The following is a 23,430-nucleotide window of genomic DNA, read 5'->3' on the forward strand; positions in this document are numbered from 1 at the left end:
GAATGACTATCGACGGAGAGAGTTATTAATTTGGCATTTTTCAAAAGGTTCATAAAGTTGCAAAAAAATCATTAACAAAACTCTGAAAAGAAGCCAATATTTTCCGTTTTGGGCAGCTTTGTGGGTACGGTTCTATTTCAATTTGGTTTTCAGACCATAGCATTTAAAAATACATACCGTTCATTTTCGTTTTCCCGTCATGGTTAAAAAAACGAAAAAACGATTGGAGCAAAAAGTACACGGACAGTTTGGGCGCTTTTGTTGTCGGTGCTAATTTCAATTTTGGTTTAATAAAAAATACAATAACATTTCTTTTTTTGTTTTTTTTTTTTTTTTTTTTCCTCATGGTTAAAACACGGAAAAGAATGGAAGCAAAAAGGTAGGTTTTTGGGCAAACCAAATGAACAAATCAAGAAAGAATTTGGCTTCATTTTCATTCAGGGACAGTAATGAATTCAACCACTTGCATATTCGATCTCTACATGTGGGCGGTAATTGAAACTCCCCTCTTCGCGACATGGTCAACCAAACGATTACAACATAATAGTCCAAAACAACATAATAATCGTCCTCCGCTTCTACAGATTCTTAACGTGTTTATTATCTAGTTGTTTTATTTCTCTCATACAGTATGAATCAACAAACACTACTGGACATCCGATCTAAATTTAACCTCGGTTCGGAAACAAACTCCGCCCTCGCAAACTTCAGTTTCAGCGTCCTATGCGCTCCCAACTGTTTGCCGGCATGTGTCCTAAGACACAGGCGAAAGGAGGAAAGGCCAAGCGTGCTGATCTCTTTCTTATGCAGATCGTGGAAATAGAATTTTGAATCCTCCTCTCCCTACCATCGTGTTAGCCAACATAACAGTCTGTGGATAACAACTTGCCAACTTAATGCGAGAATCACAATAATAGTGGGGCTTCGTAACTGTGCGTTACAGTTTTTGTCTACCAACTGCTCCCTGAGAATCGACGGCTCTCGCATGTGGAGGCAGTTTGCGCATATCACTGCTACAAAGGAGGAAAAGCAGTGTTGTGTCTTTGTCTGCCTCCGTACCGGAGAGCTCAATACATTCTATTCTATGCTCGCTTTGAGACAGGCAACCATTCCCTGCTGTGAAAATACCGCTGACCGGGACCTTTGGTTCTAACCACACTTGAAGGTGAGTAGCCTTCAAGATAGTCAACAGCCAGAAAGCTCCAGGTCCAGATGGCGATATACGGGATGTTTCGGAGGACCTGCGCTGTCCAGTGTAGCGAGTCTTCACCAACATCTTCAAACCCCTCCTTGAGACTAACAGTGATCCCCCCAAGCTCAAGCACAACCACCATCATCCTTGTTCCCAAAAAACAACTGTCTCCTGCCTGAATGACGACCCGCCTGTAAGCATTCAACCTGTACCCGCCCTGTTGTAAATGTTTGATTGACCAATCAGCGAGCGGGGTGTTTTCATTCCCAACCCACTTGAGATTCGAATCTCCCAGTTGTTTTATTTCATTTCTGTCCCTGAGTGTAAAAACAAATGAAAGCTTAATTCTTGAATTTTCGTTTTGTTTGAAACAAATGAAAACGTGCTGTTTTTTTATGTTCTTTCAGAATTTAATATTAATTAAAAACTACGCAACAAACTTAGACCGTTTACATCAGCCGGGTTTAAATCACACTCAAATTGATTTGAATTTTGACACATATTTACACTGAAGCTCGCGGCGGTAGGGGGGCGGGACATTTCCTGACCAGGGCGCCGAGAGGAGCCAATCACAACACCACACGGCCCAGCTTACCAATCACCGCCTTTCCGTATTTCAAGAAGGCGGGGCCTTCTTTGATCGGAACTTTTCGAGCCGTTCAGCCAGAGCTGGGGAGAGAGGTGTTGTAATAATGTGAAATAATGTAAAAATATGTTTTTTGAACAACCTAGTAGTGAGTCTGTTCTAGGTACAAACCCCCAAAACAAAAGCAACCTTTAAAAGTTGTAATGCCCTTTATTCATTTTCTACATGTCATTCCAGTCAACATTTGTGGGTGCAATAAATTATTGAACCCTACTATCTTGTTCAATACAAATCATTATTTAAATATTTTAAGTTTTGTTGTCACCTGTGGTCTTTAATGAACAGAGTCCATCCTGTAGTAATCACTGAGCTGCTTCACTCCTGAGTGTCCAGATCATTTCCTGTGAATCCAGCTCTATCAGGTGGTGAAGGGTTTGATCTCAGAGCTGAAGACAAAGCTTTATAACCTTTCTTCACTGATACTGCAGGCTGAAAGGCTCAAAAATAAACATGAAGTGAGCAACGTTTTGTTCAAAGTTCATCCATCATCCACTGCCACATCATTTTCTAAAATCAAGATCAATTAATTAGTTATTTGTAGTAGCATGAAAAAAAAAAAAAACTTTTTTTTTTTGTATCAGTGACGAGTGGGAGTTATGTCCCCCTGCAAAAACCATTCTAATCAATGAAGCTGTCTGGACTGCAAAAAGAATCTTGTTTTGCACGTACAGCACGTTTTTTGTGTCTTGGGTTTGAAAAAACTCTGAGTATTTCAAGCGCTGCCTAATCTAAACACTTCTGGATTCTCCACTACATTCATATGCTCAACAGAAATGTGTGTGATTGGTTAAAAAAAATGCTACATGCTTTTTTAGGGAAACACACATAAAAATAAAGTCTGATATAATGTCAACAGGTCTATATTAAGTGAAACTTTCAAATTTATGTTATAAGCTCAAAATAACTCACTCACAAGCCATTTAATATATTTAATAGCCATTCAGAAATTCTACTAGCCAGAACAAAAATATCAGAAATCAATCAAGATTACCGAATTCTTTCAGTTTATGACCGTCAAATTTTGTTTGGAGATACAAATAAACAAATGTTAATTTATAAAACTTTTAAATTTTGTTATCATTTCCAAATATAGCTCAGTCAAAAATGAATGTTTAGTTGTAAACATGTTAAAGATTAATGGAGAGGCTGTCAGTTGATAAAGTGATCAGCTGTTTCCTCACAAACATCTGTGTACTGAACTCCACTGTTATCCTTTAAAAAAGCCAAATCAAGGTCTTGTCTCCAGCAGCTCCAGTGATAAGCGCTGCGACTCAGACATCTCACAGACATTACACACCGGATGTGTCATCTGAACTCTATTCTGATGTTCAAGCTTCAACAGTGAATCTAATCAAAAGTTCACTAAAAGAATGAACAAAGCAACAGATAAAGACACAGTGCTTCTTCTCCAGTGTGCTGATGCTAAATGTTGAAGGTATTGGTTGAAGAAAAAAAATTTATTGACACTAACTCATGATCTGCTCACATGTAAATACACTTCACTCTTAAGCATGTGGCACTGCAGACTGTATTTTTAATTAAAATGCAGCCTTTTCTGATTTGATAACTGCACTAACCCATATCACAATGTCGAGTTTATTTTGATTAGTTGTGCAGTCCTGATGAGAAGTGTAAAATATTTTCAAATCTATGAAACTGTGGTGGGTCACTAGAGTCTGGGTACTTAATGGGATACACTTTTAAAATACTTACTTCAGCTTTTCCAGTCTACACTGTACATTTTCAAACAGAGTCAAGATGATCTTCATTCCTGGGTTTCCTAGTTTATTCTCACTCAGATCCAGCTCTGTCAGATTTGAAGGGTTTGAATTTAGAGCTGCAGCCAGAACATGACACCCTCCTTCTGTGATACAGTTGTTCTTCAGACTGCATAAAGAGAAAACACTCCAGTTTTAATCTGAATATTTACCAGTATGTTTTAGCTGACAGTTGACAAATACTGCTGATGATGACGGAGACACATAAAAATCACCCAGCAGCAAGAATTTAAAAGTGTCCTTGTAACAATGAAGATACTCACTTCAGTGTGTTGAGTGTACAGTGTTTATCCTCCAGTAGAGCAGAGATCTGATTCACTCGTGTGTCTCCTAGTTCATGTTCACTCAGATCCAGCTCTCTCAGGAGTAACGGGTTTTTACCCACAATTCCAGTCACATACTGACAGCCTTCATCTGCAGCAGGACCCAAAAACCTGCAGAAGAGAAGATGAAGTAAACTTCATTTCAGAAACAACATTTGACTCTGAAACACTGTGAAAGGAGAGGATTTACTTTAACTGTATTAATGAAATATTTTTTTATAAATAAATTGCCTGCATCTTTATTTTGTATTATTTCTTCAGGTCTCACCTCAGAGTCTTGAGTTGACAGTTTGGATCCTGTAGTAAATCACTGAGCTGCTTCACTCCTGATGGTCCAGGATCATTTCCTGTGAGATCCAGCTCTATCAGGTGTGAAGGGTTTGATCTCAGAGCTGAAGACAGAGCTTTATAACCTTCTTCAGTGATACTGCAGTCGGAAAGTCTATTAGAAATAAAAACATGAATTGAAAGCAATAATTTGGTTCAAATTCATCCATATATTGAATTCATAATGTTATTATAAAATCAAGATCAATTAATTAGTTATTTTAGTAGCATGAACAGAACAAACACTTTTTTTGTCATCAGTGACTAGTAGGGGTGTAACGAATCTCTCGTTTTCTCGATGCATCGATTATAAACCCTGACGATGCATATGCATCGATCTTGAAACATGATTTTTGAATCATGAATCGCCAATCTTGGACAGTAATCGATTTAAAACGCTAAGAATCGAATGAATCGCGATTTCTATAGCGATTCAATTAATATATAAACATTAAATTACTACAAGCACGAATTAATGGAGACCTTGAACAGTGTTCGTGCCTCCTATCCTTCACGCGCTCCACTGTTTACCGCCCGAGACTGTCACAGGATTGCGCTCGCGCTCCATTCGTCTCTGACGCAGCTGATGTGTGAGCTCTCCTCAGGACTCGTGGCCAGTAATACTAAAGTGAAGTAGTTTTACTTTTCTGTAGTTTGTCAATGGCTCTCTGCATCTTACCGACGGTGTTACCTGAGCAGTTGAAAGCTGTGGATTTATTGCATGAACAGAGCAGAAATGTAAGTGTCTAAAGCACATGCACAGTTCCACTGAATGATAAATGTCTTTCAACAATGCTTATGAACCGAATGTACGAAAGGAAACTGTTAAAATAACCACAGCATTAACAACAACCTTAAATAAGAGCGCGAGGTTTATCTGAAATAATTGCTAATTAAATGTAGTATATAAAACAAACATAAAATTGCCTTTAGGAAAAAATTATCGATTACAAATTACTGATTATTGTCCAGCAGTGTATTTGATTTCTTACAGCAAATTAAAAGTAATAAAAAAGAAGATTATTCCTTGTAAATAAAATAAAATAAAAATAATAATAATAATTATGATAATACATAGGCTACATACATAAAATGATTGTCTTTGACATTAATGTCACTTCTGAAATGATGGCTACGCCCCTGATGTGACAAAATGCATGCATAATTTTGCTATTTTTTAAAATCTTGGCTTACATACATTTTGACGTATGCCACGTCATGCCAAAGCATCATTAAACTAGCATCTAACAATAGACAAAAGTGTTTCTCTCTCTCTCTCTCTAACCTATGGTTCTCTAAACATAAAGACTGCTGTGTAATTTGCCCCCTGTATTATTGTTTATGGAATTTGGGTTTAGGATTTTAGTGGTAGTGTTTATATAATTATGTGATTGAGATTAGATTATTAAAGACTAAATTGAATCTAATTGAATTGTGAATCGAATCTAACTGAATAGTTCTAAATTTGCAAAAAATGTCTTGAATCGAATCAAAAACCTATGAATCGAATCGCTTCCTACCCAAAGATTCACAGCCCTAGTGACTAGTGTGAGTTATGTCCTCTTGCAAAAACCATTCTAAACAATGAAGCTGTCTAGACTGCAAAAAGAATCTTGTTTGCATCCTATCAGCACTTTTTTTTGTTTCTTTGGTTTGATGAGTCAGTGAGTGTGTCATGCACTGAACAAAACTCTGGTATTTCCAGCGCTGCCTAATCTAAACACTTCTGGATTCTCCACTGCATTCATATGCTCAACAGAAATGTGTGTGATTGGTTAAAATGCTACATGCTTTTTAGGAAACACGCATAAAAATTAAATCTGATATAACATCAGCAGGTCTAAATTAAATATTTTGCCCCCTTACTGTGAATTTGGTATGCCATTTTTGCCCAAAGCCCTCGTTAATTTTCAACCCTACTTTGTTGTGTATAATTCATCCATAACCTAGGAAAAAATATAATTGTGAACACGTTATAGCTATTTTATTATTGTTGTGACTTTTAATAATGACTTTTGTTTGTCTATGCGAGGTTAGTGAAAACCGCGTCGACTCGCGCTTCGCTCCCCGCGTTTAAAACAATTTACATTCGAGCTAACTGCTTGCTATTTCACTTGGGATGAAATGAAACATTCAACACATTTTACACTTGTTCTTAAAATCCCAAATACAATGTACCTATGTAATACTTTAACTAATTGACCCTAAGAATAAGTTCTTTTTATTAAACAAAAAATAAACAAATCTTTCCAGTGAATTCAGTAATTTAAGTTAGTAGTTATAACCCTTATAATCTGTCCTGCTGAAGTACAGAACCCTCCCAAACACAATTGAAAAACTGAATGGATTCAGTTATAATGGGCTTGTAGTGGTTGTTATTTAAACTATAATGGGGTCTATTTTGTGGAGTCTATTGTGGGATGTTAATATGGCCCGATGCCACCTCAATAGAACAACAGTAATTCCTACTGGCATAATGCCAAAAAAAAAAAAGGATTTGTGTAATTGGTTTAATGGCAACTAAGAATCTTTTTTTTTTGTTTTTTTTTTTTTCCGCAGGGTAATGATACTCATACTTTGCTTGCACATTGTTGGTCATATAAGGAGCTGCACAGCGTTGGCCTTTGCAAATTTTAAAAAAATCGCAAGGAGAAAAAGCACTAGCTGTTCAAAAAAATCTGCACTTTAGATTTTTTTCCCATATCGCACCAGCCTACTATGCATGGTGGTTATTAGTTGAAATGATTAAAACAGTTTGAAAGATAAACATTCATGAGAAATTAGAAACAGTAATCAAAAGTAATCAAAGTTCAATTCAGTTAACATTACTTTAATCAAAGTAATTGAAATAAAGTTTACACTACTATTCACCTTTTATACTAGTAGTAACTTGTAAGTCGTGTAACCTATTACATTTATCAAAGTAACCTTCCCTACACTTGTTTGGAATAATGCGATGATTTTATTTTCAACCCTGATGGTACTTAATGAAACGAGTCCCATCCTGTTAGTAAATCACTGAGCTGCTTCATCCTGATGGTCCAGGATCAGTTCCCCTGTGAGATCCTGCTCTAATCAGGGGTGACGGGTTTTTGATCTCAGAGCTTGAAGACCGAGCTTTATAGACTCTTCATCACTGATACTGCATACTGAACAGTCTTCACCAAACAAAACTTAAATCATATATGAATTGGAAAGCAACAATTGGTTTCTCAATTTTCACTCTATACCGTTTCATTCCACTGGAGGAGACAACAATGTTCTAAAAATCAAAGATCACTAAATTATAGTAGTTTCGTAGCATGAACACTCAAAACAAATCACTTTTTTTGGGGTGTAACAAATCCCCCTTTGTCCTCGATGCAACATCGATTACAAACCACTGACGATTGCATATGGATTGATTATGAAAAACATGATTTTGAATCCTGAGACGCCAAATCTTAAGGACAGTTAATCGATTTAAAAAACGCTATGAAGCCGAATGTAAGCGCGATTCTAATCTGCGATTCAATGCTTTGCAAAATAATATAACAGTGCTAAATTACTACAAGCACGAATAATGTAGAATCCTTTTGACACAGGGTGCGTGCCTCCTATCCTGTCAAATCACAGCGCTCCACTTGTTTTGTTTTACCGACCAGAGGACTGTCCAAGGATTGCGCTCAGCGCGCCGTTCGTCTCTGAGTGTCTCGAGGCTCTCCTCCGGACTCGTGTGCCCAGTAATACTAAACGTGAACGAGTTGACTTTTCTGTAGTTTGTCAATGGCTCTCTGTAGCGTCCGACGGGTTACCTGAGCAGGATCGAACGCTGCGATCTTTGTATTTTCTGTTTCAGCTGTTTGATCGTGTTGAAAACAGCAGTTGTTCGTGGTGTTATTCGGGGGGAGCGGTGGTCTTTTTTGTATTTTTGTTAATTATGATTTTTTTTTTTTTTTTTTTTTTTCCGTCGATACTGAAACACGCGTGAACTACAAAGCCTATTTTTCCTAATGAATAATACTTAAGCTTGAAATAGGCAACATCACGAATATGGAAACGTTTGGATTTCTCCCGAATGAGAGCCCAACCTTACCTTATGGTTCGCTTTATATTATTATTAATTTTTTTTTTGTTTGTTTGTTTATAGTTACGCCTATATTATTATACACTGCAATTTTATTTATCCATTAGAATTATATATTTGTAGTTATTGTTCTGTTCTGATAAATTTGTTAAATTTAAAGGATTTGTTGTAAAGTGAAGGGAACTAAAAAATATCCTGTTGGCACATTATAACATTATTAGGCCAGCGGTTATTATTTCTGAATGTAATAAAATGCAACTTATATATGACTTATATATTTTTTTCCCCTTTCACAAACTTAATTTATTTTTTAGCCTGTTTTAATAAATAAATAAATAAATAAAATAACATGCAGCAAACGAAAATAGGCGATTAATCGGTTAAAAATTTGTTACTGTGGGGTAATTATAATTATTATATACTTAGTAACAGAGTCTGGGCCTAATCTAGGCTATCCAGGGTTTTTTTATTTATTTTAGCACATTCACTTCGCACGCTCAACCTGCCTCGCGCGCTGCTCAGCTGTGGACGATTTAAAAATGTTTGCTATAAAGGTTGCTGTCCCATTTTATATAGGAATTGTTAATTTAAAAAAAAAAATCGAATTATAGCTATTGTTAGTTCTAATTATATTGTTAACACAAGTTCATTTAGGCTATTTAACATGCACTGTGACATTTTACCCTTTTTAACTTATAAACTCCTTGAGATTTTAAAGTCAGTTTAATAGTTTTGAAGTTCAAGTTTTTTTTAAAAAAAAAGGTTTTAAATGCTTAAATTAAGAAAATAAGGGAAAAAATAAGGGACGATCCAAATATTATTCATATTTGTTTTGCTTCACCTATTTATGTAAGCTACAATTATTCTAAAAAAAAAAACAAAAACAAACAAACAAAAAAAAAACCAATGTATTTAAAAGTGCCATCAGCCTGAGTAAATTTTACCATTATAGAATTGTGACTTTTTATAGGTTAGTGATTTAGGAGGTGAAAATACTGTGAAATTACAAATGCTATGGGATTTTTAAAGCATAATAACTGAAGGTCTATGAAACGTTAGCCAATAAAGCATTTTTTTTTTAAACAATGGCACTTAAGTTTTTGAACTAAAATATTATTTCAACCATATAGCCTGTGAATAAACAAAATGCATTATTTTCAATGAAAGAACACTGAGAATTTGATTATGACCAAGAGTGTTGTACTTTGATTTTGTTGTTTGGATTTTTAATTATATATAATGAGGTCCATTTTTTTGTTTATCTATCTCTCTCTCTCTATTTAACTCTCTATTTAACAGCATTAAATTACAATGAAATACATCTTCCTTCAGGTAGACTGAATGTTTTTTTCTGTCTTGCTAAATGTTGGGCTCATGATCAGTAAGTTGTATTCGCTCAAATTGATTTAGTTAAATCAAAACTTGCGGACTTTGAAGCTGGGTCCGTGAGCGCGAGTCCCGCGCGCTGTGAAGTGGGAGCAGCTGACGGAGGATTCCGCTTGGTCTTAAAGCCTTCCGCAAACGCTACGTTCACAAACGTAAAATAATGATTAATTATCAATTGATAATTTGTTATTATTATGGTCTTGTGAAAACAATAATATGGGCTGCGGGAAAATAATGAATAAAAAGAGTAGGGCTGCTGTGAGTGCAGGCATGTTTCAGCCCAGTAACATGAGAACACACCGCACCTCACAGCCAACAAACAGACCGAGTTCAGTTCAGCTGGAGGGGGTTGGGGGTAGTCATGTATAGCTTGTGGGGGTCGAGATAAAGGTGTGAATCTCTTGGTCTTTCATATGGACAGTGTCTTATGAGCGTATCAAACTTGCAGAACAGGTTTAGATAGGACTCGTCATTTTGGTTTTAGTGCAACTTTGAAGAAAGGTTTTGATCCACTTCAAATGTTGACTACTGTATAGTGCAATATAGTTTATTAGTTATTATAACTTCAGAGGAAGTTGCCTTAACTAAAAAAAAAAATATATATTTTGTTTCGTCTAAACAATATTTTTTTTAGACTATGAAATATAAATTCTCACAGAATGTAGCCTTTTCATAACCATATCTATTTTCTAGTTACTAGTCGTTCATTTGTCATTATTCAACTAATCGCAGGTTTATATTACATTTACATCCAGAGGTGGGTAGAGTACCCAAAAATTGTACTCAAGTAAAAGTAAAAGTACTTATAGAGATATTTACTCAAGTAAAAGTAAAAGTACTAGTCTGAATAGTTACTTGAGTAAGAGTAAAAAAGTATCGGATAAAAAAAAACTACTCAAGTAGGTAGTTACTAGTTACTTTGGTTCATATACTGAATATCTATAGTCTATTCTTATTTGGATATATAGACAAAATTCGATTCTCACCTTCATAGATTATGTTAGATAATATGCAATGGTCAAAGTAGCCTTATAATGTAATCTATTAAATATGCATAAAAACCTGTCTGTTTACTTAAGTAACAGATATGGGTGTCATGCCATAACATATTTTTATATTTCATATCTTTATATTAAATGTGAATATAACATTGAAAGTTAATGTGATATAAAAAACGTTGTAAGTTAGGCTACTAATCTTTCAATGTACAGAAAGAGAGCAAAGAACATTTACATTATCAAAGAACATTTTCACTGACAGTCTAGAGTGCCATCGCTCTCAAAAACTCCCATTAAAATCACTGAAACTGTTAACACTGTGATATCAAGATCTTATTTACAGATTCGTACACACATCTGCACTTTGTTGTTTCTGACGAGAGAATTCGCCAGAAAGAGATATTCAGTCAGCGAGCGAGTGAAGGAAGCACCGGCATTTTAGCGATGACTCATCGGTACACCTTTGATTGACCATTGCATTCATAAGCTCAACAGAATCTTGTGTGATTGGTTATAATGTGCAGTGCTGTAAAAACGCGTCTGTCTCTGGCTCAGCGCCAGCCAGCGAACGCAGATCTGATATTAATCAGCCAATATATATATATATATATATATATATATATATATATATATATATATATATATATATATATATATATTGTCTTTTGGAAGCTGCATTCAAAATAGCCTTTGTAGATTTGCTTTCAATTCAGTGCAGATCCAAAGCCACGTTAACTCTGAGTGAACCGCTTCAGACGCTCAGTGCGCGCAGCGGGAACTGAACGAATCATTCAAAGTGATTCACGAACCAATTCACTGGTTAGCCAACGGTTTGATCAAGCCTTTGAACAGAATTGACTCAAAAGAATGAATCATTCGCGAATGAGCATCGCTCATTGCCCAGAGAAAAAGTAGACGGCGCGTTTGTAATAAATAACTGAAGCATTTATAACTTATATTGCATTAAGATAAAGTAACGAGAGGAGCGTCGCCCACAGTAACGAAGTAAAAGTCTCTAAGTTTCCCCCCAAAATTTACTCAAGTAAAAGTAAAAGTACCCATCTTTAAATATACTCCAAAATTATTAGTTACCCCAAAAAATTACTCAAGTAAATGTAACGAACTAAATGTAACTCGTTACTACCCACCTCTGTTTACATCTATAATCCATAATGAACCTTAATATACTCCGCGCTCAAGCACATGCATTAAGTTTGCCCCAAAGCACAGGCAGAAGTAGCCTAATAATTGTAAAAAAGGAGACATTTTAATTATTTATTAATAAACAAATGTTTTCTTGTCGGCTGCAAGATGAAATTCACAGTGCTGACTCTCTCCACATGGACGCGCCTTTAAAGAGAAATAGCCTACAACCTTCACAGATTACATGCTTTCGTTCTGAATTGATTCGTTTAAAAGACATTTCAAGCTTTCTGTAGATATATTTATCATGTATGTGAGTTAATTCATTATCAGGAAAAAATTCAAGTGATCTAGAGGGCGCCTGCCTGTCCTGCATGCGCATTAATAATTTTCGCACAAACACTTAAATATGAATAGTTATTCACATTTTGCATATGGATTACAACGTAAATTATTTTTTACATGCAATTATCCAAAATAAAACCAAACAAGATTTGTAATGAAGATAAAACAAATGAGAATAAATGCTGCGCGTGCACTCAGCCTCACTCGCGCTGCGCAAATCTTGCACGCAGACATTTTACACACCTGCATTTAAATGCGGCTGCAATTTTTTATTTTATTTTTTTACTTAAATTCTATGTAAGCAAGTAACGGCGGCTCCCTTTAAAATCACTGAAGTTGTCTATTAATGAAGCTCTTTTTTACATAATTTGAACTTTGGTGATTATAATGAGATAACTTGAGTTTAATCGTGAGGACGTTTTATTAATCAGTCCATTCTTTAGACTTTCAATGATTTAGCTAAATCGTGCAGGTTTAATTTATTCGTTTCTTGTTTTAATTAGGCCTAAATAATGGGAACGAAATTATACAGTGCCTCACGTTTTACTAAAATAAATAAAATAATTTATAAAACACGCAACAATTTCTTAATCAGTCTACAGACAAATATATTTTCCCAAGAAGTTGTCTGTCAAAATAAAGGACAGGTAACGAATAACAAAAATGCATGTTGTTTTATTAAAGGAATTTTAAAATATAAATTAAAATATAGGCCTAATATATGAGAATATTGACATTTTGCATATAAATCCATGTAGCCTAGCTCACTAAAATAGGCTACCACTTTTAATGCTACGATGTAAAGTAAACCACAATTTATTTTGAATAATATAACACATAATTCATATTATATAAATAATACTGCACACCTATTAAATGTGTCAAATCTAAAATATGGTTTAATACTGTGTAGCTTAGAGAAAATATAAGCACAGGCTCAGGCACAGGCTTGATATTTATCCTGCTTGAATTCGTTCTAAGAAATGCACATAACTTCATAAGTACCAAACTTTCATCTGTGAATATTAAATATTTTAACTATAGTGTTTTTCTTTCATTTTCCCTGACTGCAGCCGTCAAATGTAACACATCAGCGAGGCAAAGCTGACGTCTATTTGCGAAAATGTGTTTTGATGCGCTTGTTTGAAAACTTGTGATTAAAGCGCCACTCAGCGGTCAAAGGCTGCAAATGCACTTTGCAGACGCCGCGGCGGCGGTACGAGCGGCGGTAGAAGTAACGTTTTGGATGTCCACCTACTGTATATAAAACAATCATAAAATTGCCATTAGGAAAAAATTATCGATTACAAATTATTGATTATTGTCCAGCAGTGTATTTGATTTCTTACAGCAAATTAAAAGTAATAAAAAAGAAGAGAATTAAATTAATAATATTATTATTATTATTTTTGTTGATATTTAGTATAGGTTAATTAAATGATTGATTTTTGTTTTTCTTTTATTTCTGTTATGATGGCTATTTGGCTGATGTGACAAAATGCTAGCCCATGCATAAATTTTGCTATTTTTTTAAAATCTTGGCTTACATACATGTTTTTACGTATGCCATGTCATGCCATAGCATCATTAAACTAGCATCTAACTAGGGCTGGGGGATATATCGCATGCGATTGTTACGCGCATTTAGTCAGTAAAGCCGGTTCCCTGATTAGTACTAAATCGCCATCACCTGCTTTCAGATGGAGCGGCATTTAACAGACAGAGCCGTAGATCACTGACAAGCTGCACTATATAGCATTCATTAACATAGGTGATTCATCTGCGATAATGAACACCATATTGCGTAGCTTGTCAGTGATCTACGGCTCTGTCTGTTAAATGCCGCTCCATCTGAAAGCAGGTGATGGCGATTTAGGGGGGTGGGGGTAGGGGTAGGGGTAGGGGTAGGGGGTAGGGGGGTAGGGGTAGGGGGTAGGGGTAAGGGGTAGGGGGTAGGGGTAGGGGGGGTAGGGGTAAGGGGTAGGGGGGTAGGGGTACAGATTGAATATTCAAATTCGAATATTCATTGAATACACTAACCAGAAGGTCGCAGGTTCAAGTCTCGGTGCCGGCAGGAGCCCACTGCTCCGGGTGTGTGTTCACGGTGTGTTCACTTCTCACTGCTGTGTGTGTGCACTTGGATGGGTTAAATACAGAGCACCAATTCCGAGTATGGGTTACCATACTTGACAAATGTCACGACTTTCACGTTCACTTTCACTTTTTACCATACTTGACAAATGTCACAACTTTCACTTTCACTTTGACAATCGCATGCGATATATCGCCCAGCCCTACATCTAACAATGGACAAAAGTGTTTTTTTCCCTCTAACCTATAGTTCTCTAACCACAAAGACTGCTGTGTAATTTGCCCCCGACTAAGCATTTAAAAGAATTTAGGGGAAGCATTTTAATAATCCTGTGAATGCACTTAAATAATGCAGAATTGAATCATTATAATCGAATTGAATCTAATTGAATTGTGAATCGAATCAAACTGAATAGTTCTAAATTTGCAAAAATTTTCTTGAATCGAATCAAAAACCTATGAATCGTGAATCGAATCGCTGCCTACCTAAAGATTCACAGCCCTAGGGACTAGTGTGAGTTATGTCCTCTTGCAAAAACCATTCTAATCAATGAAGCTGTCTGGACTGCAAAAAGAATCTTGTTTGCTTCGTATCAGCACTTTTTTTTGTTTCTTTGGTTCGATGAGTCAGTGAGTGTGTGTCATGCACTGAACAAAACTCTGGTTTTTCCAGTGCTGCCTAATCTAAACACTTCTGGATTCTCCACTACATTCATATGCTCAACAGAAATGTGTGTGACTGGTTAAAATGCTACATGCTTTTTAGGAAACACACATAAAAATAAAATCTGATATAATGTCAGCAGGTCTAAATTAAATATTTTGCCCCATTACTGTGAATCTGGTATGTCATTTTTGCCCAAAGCCCTCGTTAATTTTTAACCCTACTTTGGTTGTGTATAATTCATCCATAACCTAGGAAAAAATATAATTGTGAACACATTATAGCTATTTCATTATTGTTGTGAAGATAATAATGACTTTTGTTGTTCTGTGTAAGGTTAGTGAATGAAAACCACTGTCTACAACAAAAACAATATGGTATTATTAGTATTATGGTATTGTTCAATTATTTTTACTACTGGAGGTGAACAGATACAGTAATAATATTCCAGGTATAGCTGTGGTGTTGAGTGCAGCTGCTGGTGAAATGTACTCACTTCAGTATCTTCAGCTCACCACACAGGGTTCTTCAGTCCCTCACAGATCTCTTTGACTCCTGAATCCAGCAGACGACTGTTGTTCAGGTTCATCTCTTTCAGGATGGTTTTTGGAGGAGAGAACAGTAGCTAGAACTGAACAGCTTTGTCTCTGTCAGCTCACAGTTATTCAGCCTGAACACAAAAACAGCATTTCAGTCAGGACCCACTTTCCTCAAGTGTATTTATTACAGGTTATATTGCATACTGTTAGTGTTGGGGTTGAAGGAGGGAGTTTGATTGTGAGCAGCGATGCGATAGAAGAGATGCTGAAAGAATAGAATTAAATGAAGCGCTGTGATAAGTGTCAAGACTGGATTGGTGTGAGCTTGACTGACGTGTTCTGTCTGAACTAACACCATGCTTGATTATTATTATTCAGCACATATTCAACACACATCAGCTCTTCATATCTGATCACACATGTGACTGACAGTCTTTAATAATGAATAATCAAAGAGGTTTCAGTGTATAAATCATGTTCACTCACATTATTTTCTCCAGTTTGCTGTGAGAGTCCATCAAAAGAGCAGAGAGTGTCTCTCCATCCAGATCTCCTAATTTATCTTCACTCAGATCCAGTTCTTTCAGTAATAATGGACTTTTACCCAGAACTCCAGTGAGATGCTCACACGCTTCCTCTGCAGCAGGACTTTTCAAAAAACCTACAGGAAGCACATAAGGATTTCAGATCATTTATATTTTTACATTATTTTTGCCACAAATTCTGTTGTGTGTCTGTTGAATTTCTCTGAACTGCTATTTAAAGGGGTGCTATTATGCTTTTTGACTTTTTCAGCTTTAGTTAGTCTGTAATGTTGCTGTTTGGGCATAAAAAAAAATCTTTGCCAAAGCAGACAAACTTAGAAAGTGAAAGTGAAAGTCGTGACATTTGCCATGTATGGTAACCCATACTCGGAATTGGTGCTCTGCATTTAACCCATCCAAGTACACACACACAGCAGTGAGAAGTAAACACACACCCGGAGCAGTGGGCAGCTATATATCCAGCGCCCGAGGAGCAACTGGGGGTTCAGTGCCTTGCTCAAGGGCACTTCAGTCATGGGTATTGAGGGTGGAAGAGAGCGCTGTTCATTCACTCCCTCCCACCTACAACTCCTGCCAGTGACCTTCGGGATACAAGTTCAAATCTCTAACCATTAAGCCACAGCTGCCCGCGCTACAATCATCCGGGTTTAAACCGCGCTTAAATTGATTTGATTTTGACGCAATATTTAAACTGTAGCTCGCAGTCAGGTAAGGGGCATGACATTTCCCGACCAGGCTCCGAGTGCTGTCAATCACAACACACACACTGGCCCAGCTAACCAATCACAGCACATTATGTATTTCAGAAGGCGGGCCTTCATTTGATACAGGAACTATTCCAGCTGTTCAAGCCAGACTGGGGAGAGAGGTGTTGTAATAATGTAAAATACGTGAAAAATAATGTGTTTTTTGAACAACCTAGTACAGGAATAGGCAACTTCGGTCCTGGAGGGCCACTGTCCTGCAGAGTTTAGCTCCAACCCTAATTAAACACACCTGAACAAGGCAAACAGTGTTTCGGGATTACTAGATAGATACAGGCAGGTGAGTTTTTTTTGAGGGGGCAGGTGAGTTTCTGCAGGATAGTGGCCCTCCAGGACCGGAGTTGCCTATCCCTGACCTAGTATGAGAGCCTGTTCTAGTACACCCCCAAAACAAAATCAAGACTTTGTAAAAGAGTATAATAGGACCCCTTTTTTTCCACTTCATGTCATTCCTATTCAACAATGGTGCATTTGACCCTATTATCTATTTTCATACAGATGATTATTTAAATATTTAATTTTATTTTTTTTTACCTGATGGTCTTTAATGAACAGAGTCCATCCTGTAGTAAATCACTGAGCTGCTTCACTCCTGATGGTCCAGGATCATTTCCTGTGAGATCCAGCTCTATCAGGTGTGAAGGGTTTGATCTCAGAGCTGAAGACAGAGCTTTATAACCTTCTTCACTGATACTGCAGTCTGAAAGTCTAAAGAAAGAATGAATGAATGAATAAATAAATAAATAAATACATAAAAACATGTATTACACCATTAAGATATTAACATTTCCCATCATCTCAAAAAGCAATCTGTTTGTCAATATTTTATAAATGTATCTACACCAACACACCAATTTCACATCACTGACCCACTTCCTTGTGACACAGCATCAGTTTACAGACCAGCTGGAGCTTTACATTGATTCATGTTTTAGATTAACCAAATTCATACCTGAGTATCTGTAGAGTCTGTGAATTTCTCAGCAGACTGGAGATTTCTGTCACTCCAGAGTCTCCTATTTGATTCCTGCTCAGATCCAGCTCTCTGAGGTTTGAATTAAACGCTGATGCCAGAGCAGCACAACCTTCATCTGTAATACTGATGCAGTTTAACCTGTAAAAGAGAGAACACAACTAATTAAGATATACATACAATTACACAGATAGCAGCTTTAGCTACTACTTTTATCCACCAATATGAGATTTGCATGACAATCACACTGTGAAATAACTTTTTTTTAATTTGATCATTACAGTATTTTGTATTTTACAATACAATACTGAAGCCTAAACCATACTTACAATGCTATATAGAACAAACAGCGTAGAGAAGAATTTAAGTTTTGAAGGAAGTAATAATATTACTATTGTACTATTTATGTCTTAATTTCTTTTCTTTACTTTCGAATGTTTATCCCTCAGACTTTTATTTTGGTGGAAAATTACACGGTGAGCTTTAAGTTTCTGTGTTTAGTTCACAACAGGGTTCTGGTGAAATCTGTTAACATCTTCTGCCAAAAAATATTGGAAATTACTTTAATGTAAAATTAAGTGAAACTTCCAAGTTCATGTTATAAGCTCAAAATAACTCGTTCACCAGCCATTTTTTTAAATTATTTATTTTTTTAACAGCCATTCAGAACTTCTTCTAGCCAGAAGAAATATATCAGAAATAAATCAAGATTACCAAAACCACATCTTAAAATTAAAATATATTTCATATTAAATCTGATCCTGAATTATTGAATGCTTTCAGTTTACAACAGTCAACTTTTGTTTGGAGATACAAATAAACAAAATAAAAAATAAAACAATTCTTAATTTATAAAACAGCATTTAATTTGTTTTTATTTCCAAATATAGCTCAGTCCAAAATGAATGTTTAGTGGTAAACATGTTAAAGATTAACGGAGAGGCTGTCAATTGATAAAGTGATCAGCTGTTTCCTCACAAACATCTGTGTACTGAACTCCACTGTTATCCTTTAAAAAAGTCAAATCGAGGTCTTGTCTCCGGCAGCTCCAGTGACAAGCGCTGTGACTCAGACATCTCACAGACGTTACACACCGGATGTGTCATCTGTACTCTATTCTGATGTTCAAGCTTCAACAGTGAATCTAATCAAAAGTTCACTAAAAGAATGAACAAAGTGAATTTTAAAGACACAGTGGCTTCTTCTCCAGTGTGCTGATGCTAAATGTTGGAGGGTACTGGTTGAAGAACAAGATTTATTGAGCCTTTTCTGATTTGATAACTGCACTAACCCATATCACAATTTTGAGTTTATTTTGATTAGTTGTGCAGTCCTGATGAGAAGTGTAAAATATTTTTATATTTATGAAACTGTGGTGGGTCACTGCAGTCTGGGTAATTAATGGGATACACTTTTAAAATACTTACGTCAGCTTTTCCAGTTTACACTGTACATTTTCAAACAGAGTCAAGATGATCTTCATTCCTGTGTTTCCTAGTTTATTCTCACTCAGATCCAGCTCTGTCAGATTTGAAGGGCTTTGAATTTAGAGCTGCAGCCAGAACATGACACCCTCCTTCTGTGATACAGGTGTTCTTCAGACTGCATAAAGAGAAAACACTTCAGTTTTAATCTGAATATTTACCAGTATGTTTCAGCTGACAGTTGACAAATACTGATGATGATGATAGCCACATTACAAAAGTTACATATGGTTTTTCAGTCAGCAATCTTTTATACAAGATACACAGAAATCACCGAGCAGCAAGAATTTAAAAGTGTCCTTGTAACAAGGAAAAAACGTACATCAGTGTGTTGAGTGTACAGTGTTTATCCTGCAGTAGAGCAGAGATCTGATTCACTCCTGTGTCTCCTAGTTTATGTTCACTCAGATTCAGCTCTCTCAGGAGTAACGGGTTTTTTACCCACAATTCCAGTCACATACTGACAGCCTTCATCTGCAGCAGGACCCAAAAACCTACAGAAGAGAAGATGAAGTAAACTTCATTTCAGAAATAAACAACATTTGACTCTGAAACACTGTAAAAGGGGAGGATTTACTTTAACTGTATTAATGAAATATTTTTTATAAATAAATTGCCTGCATCTTTATTTTGTATTATTTCATCAGGTCTCACCTCAGAGTCTTGAGTTGACAGTTTGGGATCCTGTAGTAAATCACTGAGCTGCTTCACTCCTGATGGTCCAGGATCATTTCCTGTGAGATCCAGCTCTATCAGGTGTGAAGGGTTTGATCTCAGAGCTGAAGACAGAGCTTTATAACCTTCTTCACTGATACTGCAGTCTGAAAGTCTAGAACAGAAATGAAAATGTAACATTTAACAGATTAAGTGAAAGTGAAAGTGACGTGACATACAGCCAAGTACGGTGACTCACTCAGAATTCGTGCTCTGCATTTAACCCATCCAAAGTTCACACACACAACAGTGAACACACACACACCGTGAACACACACCCGGAGCAGTGTGTATCATTTATGCTGCGGCGCCGGGGAGCAGTTGGGGGTTCAGTGCCTTGCTCAAGGACACCTCAGTCGTGGTGTTGCTGACCCGAGACTCGAACCCACAACCTTAGGGTTAGGAGTCGACCTCTCTAACCACTAGGCCACGACTTCCCCTTTTTCCCCCAGAATTAATAAGCTATTCTAGAAATTACCTTTACAATATTTATCCATAAAGTGAAATATTTGTGTTCCTTGTCAGTTTTACTGTGCAATTCAGTGTACAACTGAACCCAAAAGGCCTAGAGACCTTTAATATTTTACACATCAGCTCACCTGAGAACCTTCAGTTTACAGTTACTGAAAGGGGTCATGAACTGAGAAATTACATTTCCCTTGATCTTTTGACATGTAACAGGTCAATGTACTATAAAAACATTGAAAACTCCAAAAATAACAAAAATTACGACTTTATTCAGCATTTTCTTCTCTTCCGGGTCTGTTGTGAGCGCGTTCACAACACTGCAGTGACGCTGCTGACGTGTTTTCTTTGTTATTGAGCGCACCAGAGAACACGTCATACAGCGTTGTACGTCAACAGTCACAGCAGTCGCACTCACAACAGACCCGGAAGAGAAGACAATCCTGGATAAAGTCGTAATTTTTGTTATTTTTGGAGCAAAGTGTATTTTCGATGCTTCAACAAATTCTAACGGACCCTCATGCTTTTTTTTTTATCTCTGTCAACTTTCTAAAGTGAAACCTTTCTTATTACAGAGTAACTTCCAAACGGTGTTCCATGCTTTTCTAACAACTCGTTTAGACTATTGTAATTCTATTGTAATAATTGATTTTAAAATTCTTTTATTTGTTTATAAAGCCCTCAATAATTTGGCCCCTCAGTACCTGACTGCCCCTGCTTCCATCCGTACACGTCCTTCTAGAACACTGAGATCCAGAGATCTCCTGTTTTACTCATCGTGCCTAGATCTAGACTTAAAACACAAGGCAATCGAGCATTTGCAACCGAATCTCTGTAACTGTCTACCTATTCATATTAGATTAGCCCCCTGTATTTCTGCTTTTATGTCTGCTCTAAAGACATATCTATCTCTTCTCTCTAGCATTCAATACACCTTGATCATTGTGTTTAATTGTTTTGTTATTGTTGTGTTTTTAAATTTGAGAGTCTTGTTTTATTCATCTTATTTCTGAATTTTTATTCTATTCTGTACAGCACTTTGGTCAACTTTAGTTGTCTTATAAATGTGCTTTACAAATAAATATTGTATTGTATTGTCAAAACCTGGATACAAAATAACCTATTATATCTACAGTATATAATGATGTTTTTTGATGTAAAAATCTTGGTAACATTATAGGTGCAACACAGAGAACATTATAAAACAATAAAAAAAATGCAGTACATGACCCCTTTAAGGTTCAGCAACACAGAGAACATTATAAAATAATTGAAACCTTAAAGGGGTCATGTACTGCATTTTTTTTTATTATCTAAAACTCAGGTGTTAAAGTCTAATTAAAGTTTTGAAATGGCCTAACATAAGCCCACTCTTAACCCTCTGAGGTCTAGGGTTGGGGGCCGGGGATTTTTGGGGCCTGGAGAAGTTTTGTCATGCCCTGACATTTGTGCTTTTTTCAGTTTCTTATAACTATCTAAATGGCTAAAGTCTAATCTCACTGTAATCAGCACAAACTGGGCTATAATAATAATAATAATAATAATAATAATAATAATAATAATAATAATAATAATAATAATAATAATAATAATATGTGAGCAGCATGTATGTACATGATTGTGTTTTTGAGAAAACAATGTTTATGCGTGGTTAGTGAAAAACTAAAAATGTTAAATCACTTGAATAAGGCAATAAAACACATACAGAACATTGGTTCCCCGGAAATTTTGAGAACTGGGAGCTTTGTAGCCTAGAATTTTTCTTTCTAAATGATGTGAAAATCATCTTGTTTACTCACTCACAGAAAACAATATATTGATTTAAATTTTCTAAGACACTTTTTGTTGGTAAAAGTCATATGCGAGTAGGCGTCAACTATCATGAATATCTTGTGATTAACACCTGAGAAGACAAAGGCCTGCATAATGAGCTGCATAATGAGCCTTTCAGTCAGGTATGTGGCTGAGAGGGATGAGTTCACACGAAAAGAATGTGAGGAAAAATAAATGTATATAATTTTATGTTTGTAGTTTATTTCGAATATATTTAATTATCCCACAACATAATTTAATATTCACTTGCGAGTGCAGATTAAACAGTTTATTAGGAACAATCAAAGCTGACTTTCAAGCTGATTTTTTGCCCTCATTACTCCAGTCACACAATCCTCCAGAAATCCTTTAACAATCTGATTTTCTACAAAAAAAAAAACTTTATTGTTGTTATTTATTATCATTATTATTATTATTAATGTTGAAAAGAGCTGAGAATATTTTTTCAGGTTTTTTGGGAGGGGGATAAATTGAAAGAACAGCATTGTTTGTTACATTTATTTGTTACATTTATATTATTTACATCAAGCTTTTGAATGGTATAGTATTGTATATTGTTATTGAAACTTCATATAATGTTTACCTGATTATACATTTTAGTCAGGAAATATAGTTTGGAAAAAGTCTAACTAGTAAAATGTTTACACATTATGTGAACACTAGTACAGGTATATAAATAAATAAAAAGAGACTTACTCATGTTTATGATCTCTGCTGAATAAAGTGCTTCATTCTTTTTTTCTGATGGAAATCCAAATCTCAAATCCTCAACCACATCACATCTTTTTGGGGTGAATTATGACTTATTCCTCTCATCGCGAAGCAAACAGTAAAATAAAAAAACTTGAAGAACAATCTCGCTGCGTTTGTCTTCTGTTGTGTGGGCGTCGTATTCAGCCGCGCTCGCTTCAGTGAAACATTATAATCTCAAAAGCGCATTCAGCGCGTGGGCGTGGTCAAATTAGAAGATAATGAAGGGAGACGTGAAAGACGGATTTATGTATTTGTTCATCCCGGCAACCAAAAAAAAGAGAAAGAGCTCAATTTAGTATTCGCTGCGGTGTCGACCGCGTGCTGTTTGTGTTGGCGTGCGCTTCAGATGTGTGCACCAGAAAACATCTCACACAGCGCTCGACAGTTTCTGTCAACTATCG

At 36.1% G+C, this 23,430-nt stretch overlaps 1 protein-coding gene and 1 long non-coding RNA gene across 2 annotated transcripts in view; both read right to left on the minus strand.

Annotated features, from left to right (window-relative positions):
* LOC109055738 (ribonuclease inhibitor-like) overlaps nt 1-23,430 on the minus strand; it is a 536,777-nt gene that overhangs the window by 143,911 nt on the left and 369,436 nt on the right. Inside the window, exon 10 of the mRNA XM_042749506.1 lies at nt 4,208-4,381. Within this exon, the coding sequence (XP_042605440.1) occupies nt 4,208-4,381 (174 nt within the window). The remainder of the gene's footprint in view (nt 1-4,207; nt 4,382-23,430) is intronic.
* On the minus strand, nt 17,456-19,228 carry LOC122141384. Its single transcript, XR_006157761.1, has 3 exons — nt 19,208-19,228; nt 17,760-17,921; nt 17,456-17,515 (listed from the first exon to the last, which is right to left on the minus strand). It is a non-coding gene; the product is annotated as an uncharacterized LOC122141384 (long non-coding RNA).

Source organism: Cyprinus carpio, chromosome B22 (assembly GCF_018340385.1).
Source record: "Cyprinus carpio isolate SPL01 chromosome B22, ASM1834038v1, whole genome shotgun sequence".
Lineage (NCBI taxonomy): Eukaryota > Metazoa > Chordata > Actinopteri > Cypriniformes > Cyprinidae > Cyprinus > Cyprinus carpio.